At 40.7% G+C, this 15787-nt stretch overlaps 1 protein-coding gene across 6 annotated transcripts; it reads left to right on the top strand.

Moving 5' to 3' along the window:
* Nucleotides 1–129: 129 nt before the first annotated feature.
* Nucleotides 130–14694, top strand: LOC133842532 (zinc finger protein Helios). Of its 6 annotated transcripts, none has more exons than XM_062275666.1 (5): nt 130–265; nt 9233–10480; nt 11432–11752; nt 11821–11955; nt 12698–14694. In XM_062275666.1, exons 1-5 carry the CDS (start codon nt 260–262, stop codon nt 13163–13165), a joined length of 2178 nt encoding a protein of 725 aa, XP_062131650.1. In that variant the 5' UTR covers nt 130–259; the 3' UTR covers nt 13166–14694. The 6 variants fall into 6 exon arrangements, with proteins under 6 accessions (XP_062131650.1, XP_062131653.1, XP_062131651.1 ...); XM_062275669.1 differs by lacking the exon at nt 130–265 and adding an exon at nt 758–942; XM_062275667.1 differs by lacking the exon at nt 130–265 and adding an exon at nt 759–959.
* The last annotated feature ends 1093 nt before the right edge of the window (nt 14695–15787 follow it).

The following is a 15787-nucleotide window of genomic DNA, read 5'->3' on the forward strand; positions in this document are numbered from 1 at the left end:
TATGTAAATAGGTTAAAACTAGTACCTAAAGGGATGTCACAAGAACTATATTAAGTAAGAGTGTTTAAAAGTAATAAAGCTGAGCTAAAATGTATGAAAGATAAAATATTTAATTGGAATAAATAAATAAATAAACATTTTTTTATTATGTGGTGGTTGTTCATGAAATTTATTGTTTTGAATTGTGACAATTCCTGGGCTATTTGATTAATCTACATCTTTTTCGATACCGATAACTGTGCCACATTTATCTTCGCAAATGGCGGTAAGTTCAAAAATGTAAAATTTTCGCTTCATTGCATCGCAAATGGCTGCGCGAAGTTGCGCAATTAGAACGATTGCATTTTGTGCAAGAAGCAAAAAAACAGACATCCAAAAAGTTACTTCAAACTCGTTGGCTACCAACCAACCCGACTCAACTTCAAGCTGCTGCTGCTGCTGCTGCTGCTACTATTGGCGTTGTACATTATTTTTTGGCCTAAATCTGTAGGCCTTGAGGAATCGTCGAAATCGCTTCGCTTCGACTTGTTTACTGAGCGCGGCGCGCGCAGTTGAAGCGGGACTGACTCTGTGACTCGAGCCAACAGCTAACTGCAACAAAGAGAGGCAAAGGCAGCAGCAGCAGCACTAGACGACGACGCTCGACGAACAATAGAGCGGCCGTCGCGGCGGCGGTGGCAGTGCTGTTTCGTCTTTTGGCCCATTCAGATGTGGGCAACGCGTGTGCGTCCGTTATTTTCATATTATTATTATTATTGTTGTTTATTATTTAAGCTTTAACTTTTTGCTCGCTGCGCTTGCCCTTTCGTTTCGGTTACGTTTCGATACAGTGTTTGAAATTTGTGTTCGCATACATACTTGAATACTTACATTCGCTCCAGAAACAACTACACAACACTGCTACAACAACTACATTCAAAGAAGGCGCGCGTTTCATTTCGGGTGAGCGGAGTGGAGAGGTTAGTGTTTCGTTGTTGTTGTTGCTGCACCTTGCGCGCACCCGGCCACCCCCTGCCCCACTCTTGAAACTTCCCCACACTTCCATTAAGAAACAACAAGCCAAAAGAATTGCAGTGAATTTGTGCATGTGTGTGAGTGCTGAGAGCGCACTGAGTGTGTGTGTGAGTGTTAGTGTATGTGTGTGTGTTTTCTTGTTAGAATGCACCTTGTGGTATTTCAAAATCCGAAAATTGCCAAATACAAACGCCTTTCGGAGACTGTTGCGAAATATTCCAGCTGCGCTGAAGGTAAAATCAGCAACAAGAACAAATACAAGGCCCATTATTGTCTATTGTTTTTGTTGCCGATGTTGTTGTTGTTGTGATTGTTGTTCTTACGAAAATCCATGTGGCTATTTTAGATGCTTAAATATGTACTCTGACCATTTCGAAAGGCATTTATATTAATGTGTGAGTGTGTTTGTGTGTGGATCACTTTTAATGTGGATTATGTGGCTTCCAAGGGTAACAGACACAGCCTCTGCCTCTGCTGCTTCTTGCTTTCCAAAATGTTCCCACACACACACCAACGCTTACTCACACACACATGTGCATTGGCCAACATTTACCTACGTCACGCCCACCTGATTTCAGTGCAATCGCGTTGGCCCAGTTACGGGCGTGCGCCGCGCTCCAAGACAAAATACTCCTACAAGGTCGATTGCCTCTATATACGTATGTGAGTGTGTGCGAGTATGTGTGTGTATTTCTATACCAGTTTCTAAACTTGCCGCAGCCAGTTTCAATTTCTACTGGGATTATCTGGTGCTGCGGCTGCGGCTGCTGCGCTGCTTGCAGGTGCTGCTGCGGCTCTGTGGTTCACTCATTACGAACGTTCGTTTTTTTTTTACCTTTATGTGTGCGTTTGATTGTGACATAGAAACCAACTAAGAAGTATGTGGCAACTCATGCTGTGAGTCTCATGGACAAAACGCAACCAAATGAAAACAAATTCAAGTTGGGCACACTAACACATACATACATATGTACATATATACATTATGTGTGTGTGTTTGTCTACTTGGGTTCCATTTCAGTGCATGTCACCCATATTCTTGCATTTACAAACACACAGTGTGTCAAAAAGATATGTGCAAAATTACAAAAATATATTTTGGTTTAAAAAAAAGGAATAATAGTTATAATATTAAAAAAGCAAAATAAATAATATAAATATTACAATTAATAAATACTCTTTATTTAATTAGTAAACAAAAAAATATATTTTTTTGTTTTGTCAATGAAGAAAATCATTTTTATTATTATTTTATAATAAAAATGATTTTTTTTATTTGACCAAACATTCTTTGACAACATACATACTGTATATATTTTGCATGCACGTTCCCAACACACGCACACAGTTTTCCCCAAATGCACACTCACACAAGCTCATGCATAAGCATACGCATGCACGCACTAATACAGCTGCAGCCTTCTGTGAGCTTGCAAAAGATCTATGAAAACGGGCGCAACTTAGCTCACATTTCCTCCTCTTCCTACATTTGCTTCTAACCATGCCGTGTGCTCAATTTAAACACACACAAACGCACACTAGCAGTGTGCTTTGCACTGTGAAAATATATGAGTATGTTTACGTGTGTATATGTGTGTGCAAAAAGCTCAAATTGTGCATCTCTCCCCCGCAAAAATTGCAACTGCAACTGTGGTGCAATAAAAACGAACGCATATTGCGTTGGCGTCGCCGTCAACGCCAGCGTCAGCTTTGGCGACGACGTTGGCTTGCTTGGCTCTGTGGATGCTATGCCCGGATGGTAGCGACAGTCCGAGGTCGTAGGTAAAACTCGGCAGCAGCAGCAGCAGCAGTGGCAATAAAAACAAAGACAACAACAACCTTAAAACGGCAACAACAACAGCACACTCTAGTTACTATCATCATCATGCGAATAGGCCGCAGTCGCAGAGCGCTCTTCAGGCCCACTACCAACTAAACCTGTTGACCTAATTTCAAATTCTGCTGCTTGCGCCAGTCGACTGCGTATTGTTGTTGCTGTTGTTGCTGCTGCTGCTGCGACTGAGAGCTCGAGCGCGCCAACGATTGGCAAATCTTTGTACAGTGGCATTGGCTGCGAGGGGGGCACCACTCGAATATTGATACAGCTCATTTAAGCATTATTAATTAATTAATTACTATTACAAAAGACAAGGGCATATTAGTTAATAGCCTTTCCTTTTGCTTATTTTGTTTAAAATAAGATTAGGCTTTTAAGCTTATGATCTAGTCATGTTTTCATGATCAAATTGACGTAATAAGTATCTTTTCCTTAAGAAGAATATTTGTTTAGTAAAGTGTTTGGAATATTATTGCTTGACAGCTTTTACGCAATTAAGCTGAGCTTTTGAGTCAGTGTCGAATTGCCCCCGCTTAAAGGGTGCTGGCTTCGACGCCACTGGCATTTCCGCCGTCCCAAAACAAAACAGAAACTGAGACTGCCAGTCAGCCAGCCACAGAGACGCTCGACGCTCGCTGCGTCCGTCCGTCGTCGTCGGCTGTCATACACACATTTTGTGTACTTCCACCAGCTATTGCAGTTTGCTTGGTTTTCAGTTCGTTCGTGCGCGTCGTCGACGCTAGCGCCAATCAGCGGAATCGGCATCGACATCGGCATCGTCATCGGCAATCGGAATTCAAAGTGAACGAAAAACGACGGACGACGCTTTTATGTTGGCGACTGATCGAAAGAACCCGCGCGCAGTGAAATTCGTGGGAACATTGCACAGGTGTTCGTTAAGATCGTGGAAGAAGAACCATAATAAGAAGAAGCGACAGCAGCTAAATGCAATTCACAATTTACAATTAACTAGAACGCCAAGTGATACAAAACATAAATAGAGTGCGAAATAAGCATGTGAGTACTTGCATAAAATACTCGCAAACATAAATAAATACATATGTATAAATGTGTGTGCATATGTATCTATCGGAAGCCCAATAATGTACATGCGTCCCAGTAACCACAAAAAATTGCGGTCGCCGCCGCCTGCCCCAATGCGCCACCGCTAACCGCCACCGCCATGGTCGCCAGCGCCAACTCTGCTGCTTCTGCTTCTGTTGCTGTTTCTGCTGCTCCACTTGTCGTCGCAGTGACGAAACTTTCGTGTGTGTGTGTGTTTGTTTGTGTTTGTGTGAGCAGAGAAAATCAAGTGAATCAAAATGAGCGTATAATTAGGTCAGCACAACAACAACAAATTATACGCCAGCGCCAGAGTGCCACTTACCAAAGAGAGCGCGCAGCGTATGTGTGTGTGTGCTGCGAGGCAGCATGGCACGAAACGGAACGATACGGAACGGGACGAGCTTCTTCTAGCTAGTATTGCCATAAATTAGAAACTAATTCACGCCGTTCTAATCAAATGCAATGCTTCCAACTCCAATTGGGAACTAATGAGAAAGCTGCAGTTGATGGGTGTCAAATGCTTATTAGAGGTGTCATTTCAGTTACAATTGAAGGCAACGTGCTTGCTTACTGTTTGTGTGTTATGCACGTTGTTCTCATAGAAACCGAATGCAGCGCGCAGCACAACAACAATGTGAGCAAGGAGAGAGCATAAACAAAAGTGCACAGCGTACGCTTTTTAATGCCGCTCTCATCGTTCTGTACTCTCACCTTATCAGTGCTGCCAATTTTCGGGATGAGAAGTACAGCAGTATTTAACGGGTAGAAAACTAAAAGCTATCAGATTGTTTATAATTCAGCATATTTTATTTTATAATAGAGTTCAATAACATTTTTACAGTAAATTTATTAAATTATTTGTGGCAAGCTTTCCATGAAAAATTATTTACCCTTACAAATACTAATAGCTAGTACTTTATTTTGTTTGTATTGCAATCAACACACAAATTGTAATTGCTTTTGAGTGCTTAAAATAGTAAAGAAAACAATCTTTAACCTTTTCTATTTTCTTTATTCCATCTATAAAGAAAAGGATAACTTTTGTTGCTCGCAATTTATAAATTGATAGCTGACCATCTACGAAAAGCCTTATTTGACGGGAATACTGCAGAATTGGCAGCACTGACTCCTCTCACCTTACAAACACACACACTATCTGTGTCGCTCTCTTGCGCGGTTGTTTGTTTGCTTGCTCTCGCAGTCAGTTGCTCTCTTTTGCTCTTGGGTGCTCTCAGCTGAGCAGTGTTTGGCGCTGCCCCCATCTGAACTATTTTTTACGCCTTCTTCTTACCGTTTGCCTGCTTTTCTCGCGTGTTTCTGTGTGTGTGTAAGTTTTGTTGTTGTTGTTGCTGTTATTGCTATTTGCTTGTTGGCCGTGGCAAGTGTTTCGCAATGAGCGCGACGGGCGCTCGCTTGCTGCAAGCCAAAATGAAATCATCGCTGCCGCAGCAGCAATGGCAACGGCAACGACAGCAAATTGTTGTTGTTGCCGCATTGGCATTGATGGGAGGGAAATTCCTGTTCCACTTTCTATTATGGGAGTAGCTGCGCTGTCGGCGTCGACGTCGCTGTAATAAAAGCAGCGGCAGCAGCAAAAGTAGCAAAAGAGCACGTAGCATTTAAAGTGTGTCACCGTGGAAAGTGGTTTGTTTCAACGTCGCCGTCGTCGTCATCGTCGTCTCGTGTGCATGTTTGTTCTTGTTGGCATCTCCAAGCACATGTCATTCACACACACACATGCCAATAGGAATTCAACCCACAAACACATACCAGTACGAATCCAACACGGGCTCAGACTTATTGGGGGAACACTTGGGAATGGTTCATTGATTTGTGCGCTGATGAAAGCTAACTAAAGAAAAAGAAGAAGAGGAACAGCAGCAGCAGCAGAGGAAGAAAAAAAGTCGAAGCAAAGGAAGGAGCGCAAACAAAAACAAAAGCAAAGCAATCGCTGATCGACCGACTGACTCATTTTGGCGTATTAATTGAATGAGGGCAACCGAGAGAGCAATAGAGTGAAGGAGAGTGTAAGCAAGAAGGGGACATAGCAATAGTGAATAAGAGAGGGGGAGCAGCATCATCGTGTTGATGGCACTAGAAAACCGGTAGGTGAATGCTGCTCTTAAGGTCAAATGTGTTATGTATGTTGTGTTTTGCTGCTGTTGTTGCTGTTAACGTTTTGTGTGTGTGGTGCGTGCATATGATTAACTAATGGTCAAGTCAATGCAATGATTTATCCACAAACATATTTGAATTTGAATATCGTGCGCTAAACACCTTTAAAATGCTATGCAAAAGATACATTTGGCCTACAACTGCTCGTCGCCGTCGCAGCTGGCGTCGCTGCTGCTGTCGACGTCATTAAGGGCTCTCAAACTGTTCCAATTATGTCGCTGCGTTGCGCTGCTCTAAGTGTGTGTATGTGTCTATGTAAGTGTGCGTTTCTGAGTGTGTGTGTGTGTGTGTGTTTGCGCTCTCATTTCGTTAGCAGCTAAAGCAAAAGGAGCTTTATATTTATTTTCATTTTGCTTTTGGGTTTTAGCTTAAGTAGTTTTCGTTTTTATTTCTCGTTTTTCGTTTTTAGCCAAATGGGAACAGCTAGTGAAAATGCGGGACACCCCAGGCGTCTGGCGACGTCGTCGACGTTGTCGTTGTTGGCCAAGATGAAGTGTGACCCAGTTGCACTCGAAAACTTGACCCATTGACTCCATTGGGGCAGGCCAACTAGCCAAACTATCAAACTACCAAAACTACATTTAGTATAATGCCAAAACGTCAAAAGCAACTCATAATTACCCATACACAGGCATGTATATGAGTTTATGTGTGTGTTTTATGTGCCACTTGGGTTCCACTCGAAAGAAGAAATATCAAGAAGCAGTTGCTGATCGCAACGAATTTCAAATACACTTGAATTCCGAATATAATTCTAATAAGAATTGCCAGTGAGTCTTATACGGGCTGCAGCTCAAGCTAAAACTGTGCCGGTATAAGAATATCTAATACTAGTATAAGAGTATAGCAGTATGTGGATGTTATAGTCTTATGAGTGGTGTCTTATACAAGAATAAGAGTTGTCTTATACAAGTAAAAAGGATTTATACATATAAAGAGATATCTTACACAAGTTGACTTATACAAGCAAAAATATCTTATACAGATATAAGTGCTATCTTACAAAAAAATAAGATTTGTTGTATACAACTATAAGTGTTGCCTTATACAAGGAGAAGTGGGTCTATTGCCAGAATATCTGTATTAGCGCTATAAAGGAGGCCAAGTGAATTGTCCAGCTAATAGAGATATTTCACTGTATAAGTGTAGGTGTTTCTTATATGTTTACAATATAAGTGAATGTTAACGGATTATAAAAAAGATAAAACACACAGGAAAGTGCAAGTAATTATGCATACGAGTAAGAGTCTCTTATACTAATCACAAACCATGCAGCTATGTCTTATACAATGCTGGTGATAGGAGTTATAAACTTATATTGCTGATCATTTTATCCACTTCGTCAGCCAACATTATTTGATAATCATATTATTATGCTAACTATAGATTCGTTATAAATTAAAACTTTAACTCGATTAATGCTAAAGTATGCGATGAGGCACGTGTTTATTCTGTGTGCAACAAAGAGCTGGCGATTGTTACAAATGAGTTGAAAATATGATAATACCCTTTTATAAGAGGGCAAGGGCAATGAATGAAACCTGTTATGTATCTTGCAGTAGTTTTCAATTTGAAATTATTTACATAAATGTGTCTACTTGCACGTGTATGTGTGTGTGTGTGTGTGTGTGAGTGAGTGTGAGTTGAAATAGGCCTAAAGTAGATGGCCCAGCATTTGACACACATTCGTACCTTTGAAAATGATGACGATGATGATGATGATGATGATGATGAAATGCTGCTCGCCCTCAATTTGCATGACCTGCCCCAGAGTTGAGTTGCAGATACAACGACAGTGACAGCAACAAATGCAGATACAGATACAGATACATACGAGTATGCTCGCTTAAAGATACAATTGTATGTGAGCGGGCGCGGGGGAATTGGATGATGATCGTCCATGGCTCTTGGTCTTTTGTGATCTCTGGCTAATGTCGACGATGCTAATGCTAATGTGCATCCACAACTATTTCAAGGTCGCCTCATAAATTAGCTGCAGCAGCGCGCAGACAACAAAACTTGTCTTTGGTTTCTTTTTGATTTCGTTTTCGATTTCGATTCGATTTGTGTGTTTCATTGAGCTGCTGACTAACTAGCAAAAGTTGCTAACTAACAACTAATAACTAACAAGGTAGCTAGCAAAACAAACTAACATAACTATTCCCAAAACTAACTTTGACCTATTGACAAATCGCATACTTCATAATTTTTTAATTTTAATTTTTCGCAATTTTAGAATTTAACACGAAACATTTTTCTAAGCTGCAGCAAGTTGTTTGTATCGATGTGTGTTTGTGTTTCCATGTATTTGAGTGTTGCCCACCTGCAAGACCAGTAATTGGCCTCAATAACTTTGGTATTTGCAGCGGGGCAGCTGCAACGTGGCAGCGACGAACGCCCAAAAATGGTTACAGCCCAACTTGTTGTTACTTCTCTAGTTGTTTTTGTTGTTTTTGTTGCTAGCTAGTTGCCTCTGTCGTTCTTGGCCAATTTGGCAGTTATAGACAGTTAGACAGAGTCACCAAATTGCACCTCTGACTTTGCCATCCTCTCTTCTCTCTCTCTCTGTCTCTCCCTCTCTTGGCTCTCCAGAGGCTGACCCCGATTCCGATTCGGATTCGAATTTTGCTTTATTACAGCACAACTTGATTCCACTTTGTCATCTCTTGGCTTTAAAAACGAATTCGCTTGGCCTTAAACAGGTGATCAATTATCAACGTTTTTCCATCAACTCTTTGTCTAAAATGCAACTTTACTATATTTCATGTCTTTTATTTCGCTTCTATGAGCAGTTCCTAAATAGTTTTTGTCTATCTTTGACCTTTGATTAAGCTTAATGGAGGCTTGATAAACTTGTAAAGTATTTTGACGCCTTAGCCTTAATCTTTTTTTAAGACTTCGGTGTTGTCCTTATGTTCTTATAATTTACCTTATAACTAAATTCGGGGTTTCCAAATAGTTTTTGTTTAAACCTCTTTACATTATTTTTAAGCCGACTAATAAGATAGTCTTTAGGAATAAAATTGAACTGGGTTTGACAATTGGAAATGTTTATACAGAACCAAGATTTATGTTTTAGATATAAGATACGTAATTAACCTTACTAATCTCTAAAATTTCGTCATCTACTTCCTTCCATAGATGGCCGAAGCTTTAAGCACAGCAGCCAGCAGCATGGAGCTGGCGCTCAAGGATCCAAACGTGGGCGTGGGCGGTTTGATCGTGGACATGACACCGACAACGGCGGCGCTGTTGCATCACAATGCGCTGGCGTTGCGCAGCCTGAAAGAGGTGGCTAGCTCTGCATCTGCGTCCGCATCGGAATCCGAGCAGCCGGAGCCGGCGGAACCAACGAACCTGAGCACAGCTGGCGGTGGACCGCATTCGCCGCCGATGACATTCCGTTGCGAGCGTTGCGACAACTTTGAGACTAGTTCGCGTGCGACGCTGTTGTTGCATGTGGTGCAATGTCTGGCGGGGCAGGCGGCAGCAGCGGCCGCTGCGGTGGCAGCTGCGGGGCGACTGAAGAGCGAGGATCACGACGAACCCGAGAACATGAGCGTGAGTCACATGGACACAACCAGCAACAATAACAGCAGCAGCAACAACAACAACAACAAAGGCTCCAACGAAGGCGGCTCCAGTTCGTCGGCCAGCTCGTCGCCTGCGGGCAATGGCAGCGCCTCAAGCGCAAGTGGCAGCGCCACAAGCGCAAATGGCAGCGCCTCGCGCAAAGTGTTCGAGTGCGATGTGTGCAACATGAAGTTCTCGAACGGGGCCAACATGCGACGCCACAAGATGCGCCACACGGGCGTCAAACCCTACGAGTGCCGCGTCTGCCAGAAACGCTTCTTTCGCAAGGACCATCTGGCCGAGCACTTTACGACGCACACGAAAACGCTGCCCTATCATTGCCCCATCTGCAATCGCGGCTTCCAGCGTCAGATTGCGATGCGTGCGCACTTCCAGAACGAGCATGTCGGCCAGCACGATCTGGTGAAGACTTGTCCGCTGTGCAGCTATCGTGCCGGTTCTATGAAATCGCTGCGCATTCACTTCTTCAATCGTCATGGCATCGATCTCGATAATCCCGGTCCGGGTGGCACTTCCTCGCTGCTGCTCGCCCTCGAGTCGCAGGCTTCGGCCGCTGCAGCGGCGGCTGCCGCCAGCTATGTGTCACAGCCTCTGTCACAGCAGCAGCAACAGCAACAGCAACAGTCGCCACAGCAGGTTGTGCAACAAGCGCCGCCGCCGCCGCCAGCGAGTCATCAGAGCGACAGCGGCGAATCGATGCGTTCGCTGGAGAATGCGACGCCGCCGATGCACTTCCTCACGCCGCACGTCGAGATCTCTACGCTCAATGAGAACGGCAACACGGAGCTATTCAATGTAAGTTGCGATGCGCACTCTCTTAAACTGCCCGAAAGGTACCCAAGAAAAAGTGGGCTTACTTTCCATTCCGTCTGTCTGCTTGCTTGAAGAATGCGAAATAAGAGATTATAAGAGTGTTTTCTGTATGTCTGTCTGTCTGGGTTTGATTGAAGATGGTAATAGAGCTAGTGATATCAAGTCTTAGTACATCACTATTTTAGTTAGTACAAACAAATCTGTCATAACAATCACTTCAATTTGATGCTAAATTAAATAATGTCCGTCTTTCCGTTTATTGAAATTGTTCCAACTAAAAGAGTAGAAGAGTTTAATACGCAAACATGTAGAGCAGCACTTTTTTTCAAATTGGTGCTTAATTTAAAATTGGATTACCATTGACCAATTTAGGTAAACAAATTTTGAGTGTTGAAATATCCAAAAAGGTTTTTGTTATCTGTCTGTCCGCTGGGTTATGCAGTGAATACGTAGAGAGTTGAAATTTCAGCACAACATTACTAAAGCTAGTAATAATATTGTTTAATTTGAATGGTTTCAATTTGTCGTTAAAAATGGCAAATAACTAGCTTCTTGCCTTTCCGTCTGTCCGCTTACCTAAACACCTTAAACTAAGATAGTAAGAGAGCTAAAACCATAATCATTTTTCAGATGACCACCTGCTTAAAAATGTATAACTCCGTTTTTTAAAAACTGCAGAGATCACTTAATTTTACAAAGCTTATCTAGGCCCTCATGGCGTATACTTTATGGGTTAATTCTGTATAAAGTATACGCAATGGGTGTCTAGATTATCTTTGTAAAATTTGTATTGAAATCAATTGCTTTACAATTTAGTAGAGTATTAGTGCTGCTTTATTATTATTATTAGCTGGGTACCGGGTATTCTCTAGTCGAGCACTTTCGACTTGATTACTTAGTCATCTTGTTTGCTGTTTTCTTATGAACGCTTAGCTGATTTGCGTCTTGCGTGAATCTGCTTTACAGGGCAACAACAACAACAATAACAACAGCCACACGAGCAACAACAACAACAACATCGAGCTGGACTCGAAGGACAAGGAACATGCGTTGCTGCTGCAGACACCCGTTGTTCTGGGCGCTCCACAGGAACTGCCCATGGATTGCAACACGAAGGCGACGCCAATTTCGTCCAGTACAGCGAGCACAGCGAGCAGCCTGAAGAGTCATCATCTACATCCGCATTCGCACCATCATCACCATCACCATGAGAATCACATTACGCCCTCCATCAGTCTGATACCCATCAAGCAGGTGAGTCGTCTTCGTTAGCCGCTAATCTTGGCCAGAAATTGAAACCTTTTCCTTCTTTTGCTCTACAGGAGCCACTGCTGGATGAGGCGGACAAGAAGGAGTCGCTCAATGGGAATGACAGTGACTCGGAGCATGCCTCCAACAATAACAATAACAACAGCATCAGCAACAACAACAACAACAGAATCACCTCACTGATCAAGGTGAGATTGGGGTAAAAAGATAGTATTTAGCTTTTGTTGCAACTGGTTAGAGAGTATAGAACTTAGATACCACATTATCCAAAGGTGCTGCCCTTTCAAAAAGTTGTTTTTTTTTAGTAAAGTTTATAATTTAAATTAGTGTTATGGCTCATTCAAATACATTTTCAAGTATAAAGTATAATATAACGTAAAGAATTTTAAAAGAATGTAAGCAAATGTAAAGTTAGGAAATTCGCCAAATATTTATTATGAAAAAGTGTATCAAACTTATTACCTCATATATACTATGAAACAAAAGAAGACCGTAAGGAACTCATCCCTCAATGTAAAATAACTACAGAAAGATCTTTAAAATATAAGACGAAAGCCATTTAGGCTTTTTCTAAGTTTTTTAAGATGTTCTGTAGTAGCAAACCAATTATATTTTCTTTGTGGGTAACATCCTTAGAAATAACATTAACTCCTGAGGAATTTGTCTTCCAAGTTAAATTGTTTACTCAATACAAAAAACTGTAAGTAAACCAATACTATGTGCATATTTTGAGAACAGACCTCAAAGAAGACCCCTGAAGCAATTGGATAAAGAATATAATAAGAAAATAAAGTAATCCTTAGGCATATTTTGCATATATTGTAGGCAGCTATAATGATCAATCCACTAAGATCATTTTATGAGCTTTCGAAACTACAGACACATCTGTTGACCATCTTTACCTTTTCTCACTCTTCGTCTCCGTTGCAGGTTTCGCCACTGAAATCGCTGCTGCGCGAGGACTTAAAGCGTCGAATCTGCGCCAAGGCGAACAATCGGATTACCCGCAATGCGACTCCGCTTGAGCACGAGCTGCAGCAAAACATGATGAACGGCAGCAACGCAGGCGGCACTGGGACATCACCGGTCGGTGGCAATGGAGCAAGCAATGCCAGCACCTCGCCCAATGGAGCCAATCATCACAATGGCAGCGCGTCGGCGACGCCCATTTGCAACGGGACGATCACGTCGACGGGCCAGGAGACGGAGCTGCTGTTGAATCGCAAACAGATCTTGACGTGCCACTTTTGTGGCATCGAGTTCCCCGACGAGACGCTCTACTTTCTGCACAAGGGTTGCCACTGCGAGAGCAATCCGTGGAAGTGCAACATCTGTGGCGAGCAGCTCAACAATGTCTACGAGTTCAACTCGCATCTGCTGAGCAAGAGCCATCAATAGCAGCCACAGTTCGCTGGCAAGTGAGCGGAGCAAGCAAACATTGCCGGCAGCCAGCAAAAGTTGAAAGAGCGAGACAGCAGATACAGCTCAATCCAAGAGGAACAAATAGAGTTTTGGGCGGAGAAGCGACCCAACTTTAATGAATTAGTGATTAAAGCAAAAGTTTTTAATTTCGAGCAAAAAGAAAATAATGAGAGCTACGTAGTTACCTAATCCCCCCACAAAGCAAGAAAGAGATAGTTGCATGTGAGAGTGAGGAGTGTCTAGAGATCTATAAAGAGAATGGAGAGTGAAAGAGAGAGAAAGAGAGAGAGAGAAGAGAGATATGTTGGTTCCCCCCTAAAATCCTGTTATGTAGTGTTAATTATTGCAATTTTAGTCTGTAGTCTTGTGTAAGGCAATAAATCTATATAGACATATATTTCCAGCCAGTCGAACTGGCATACGTAGCGTCACGTAGCGCCAAAACGTAACATCACGTAAACGAAATGGTCAACTTACGTACTTAGCGAAGCTTCACGTAACGTTAACGTTGCGACAGCTAAGCGAAGCATCACGTAATGACATTTAATGTCAGTTCAAGGAAACGTAACGTAACATTACGTAAGCGTAACGTAACGTAACGTTACATTACGACACAGAAGAGCAGCGTCACGTCACGTAAGCCAAGCTTCAGTTTGTAGACGACGCCTCAAAGGCGCCTTTGAAAAGGGTTTTTAAACTAGGCATTTTTCACATATTTACCAGAGACACTCACACATACACACACACACACACACTATGTGTGTGAAAAGGGCTTTGAATTTGTTATGTTTTTCAGAGTTTATCTAGCGCAAAATGAGAGCAAAGTTTAATTATAATCACACTTATATAACGATATATACAGATACATGAATTATATATACTATATAAATGAATATATACAAATGAAAGCAATACAGTTATAGCCGCCACACAGTTTTAGCCAACCCCAAAACACACACATACAGACAGATATATATACAATATATATGTAGATACAGATATATATATATATATATTATTATACTCGTACCTTTTACTTAGCTCTTAGTTAAACTAACTTATAAAAAAAAAACTTAACAATAACGATTAAGTGACGTTGATCTGGGAAAACTGCGCTTTACAAAAGCCAAAAACAAAAGCAAAAACAAATGAAAACAACAACAGTTTTTTCCAATAATAATAAATTAGAGAAATTCGCACAGTGCTGCTCAAAAGTTTGCATACAACAAACGGTCAAAGCAAAGCAAAATAAAAACAAAAAGAAAAAAACTAAAATATGAAAACAATGCAAATGTGATACAAAATTGTTGTAAATAATTGGTAAACAAAAAAAAGAAGTGAATAGTAAAAGTAATTTGTTGAAATAAAAGATTAAAGATAAAAACTATGCCTTAGATGCCTATATACGATACGAGAGCACGTTTTGCGTATACACTGTACAAAAAAAAAAAGAAGTGAAAAGAAAGGAAAAGCAAAAATGATATACTGTTGATATGATAGTTAACTTTAGTGTAAAATCAAATCAAAATTGTGGTAAAACAAAAACAAAGATAGGAAAAATTTCCTTCAATCCTTTGATCCTTTATCCCTGATCCTCTATTCCTCTTTTACCCTGTTTTTCCCAATCCTAAGTCCGCACCTAACCTCACACTTTGCTGACGTCACTCGGGGGTTGTATGCAGCCTCAGCTTGAGCTGCTGTGCGCCAATTTTACTTCAGATTCGAATTCTTATTCAGATTCAGACATCCGTCCATGAGGTTCACAAATTGATCTATATAATATATGTAGTCTACTTCTATATATCTTAGCTGAGAAATTGCAGTTTGTTAATATTATCTTTAACTATTGCATTAATTTTATTCATTAATTATTGTTTTGGTTAAGCGAAAATGAAAATGTTGTTTTATCATTATTTTTTTTTGTTTAGCACAGTCAACAAATGGCAGGGCACATCCACACACACACACACATACACTTACATACATAACACACACATAAACATGCACACGCACACACCTGTATTTGTAGTTGCTCTACTCTAGCCAATTAATTTGCTGTAAAAATGGTTTGTTGTGTTCATTTAATTTGTAATTTAAATATAACAATCGTACATTGTAATTAGTTGCTAGATCTACTCATTTCTTTTTTTCTATTATCATTATTATTATTACTACTATTAAACATGCACATTTTTGCAACAAGAAAAACAAAACACAAACAACAATAACAAAAACAAAAACATTGTTAATTAGCATACAAAAACAAATTGTTATAAAGCGCGAGGCGGGTGGGAAAAATAAATACAAAAACAAATAAAATTAATAATAAACAACAAAATACAATTTCGAAATCAAAAAACGTTTAACGTTTGCAATTTTTAGCTAAAAACACTTTCATGTTGAATTTTTAATAGATTTAAACTGGCTAAGAAATAAAAAAAAAGAGAAATACATTTACTTAATTATTAATTCTAATTATAGCTACAACCATAAAAGGCATGTTAATTTTTTTAAAAATAAAAACGGTTTAAAACAAAATAAAGCGAAATTTCACTGCTAAACAGTTAGAAATGGCTACAAATGGAACTTCGTTTCTAT

This window comes from Drosophila sulfurigaster, chromosome 3 (assembly GCF_023558435.1).
Source record: "Drosophila sulfurigaster albostrigata strain 15112-1811.04 chromosome 3, ASM2355843v2, whole genome shotgun sequence".
NCBI lineage: Eukaryota > Metazoa > Arthropoda > Insecta > Diptera > Drosophilidae > Drosophila > Drosophila sulfurigaster.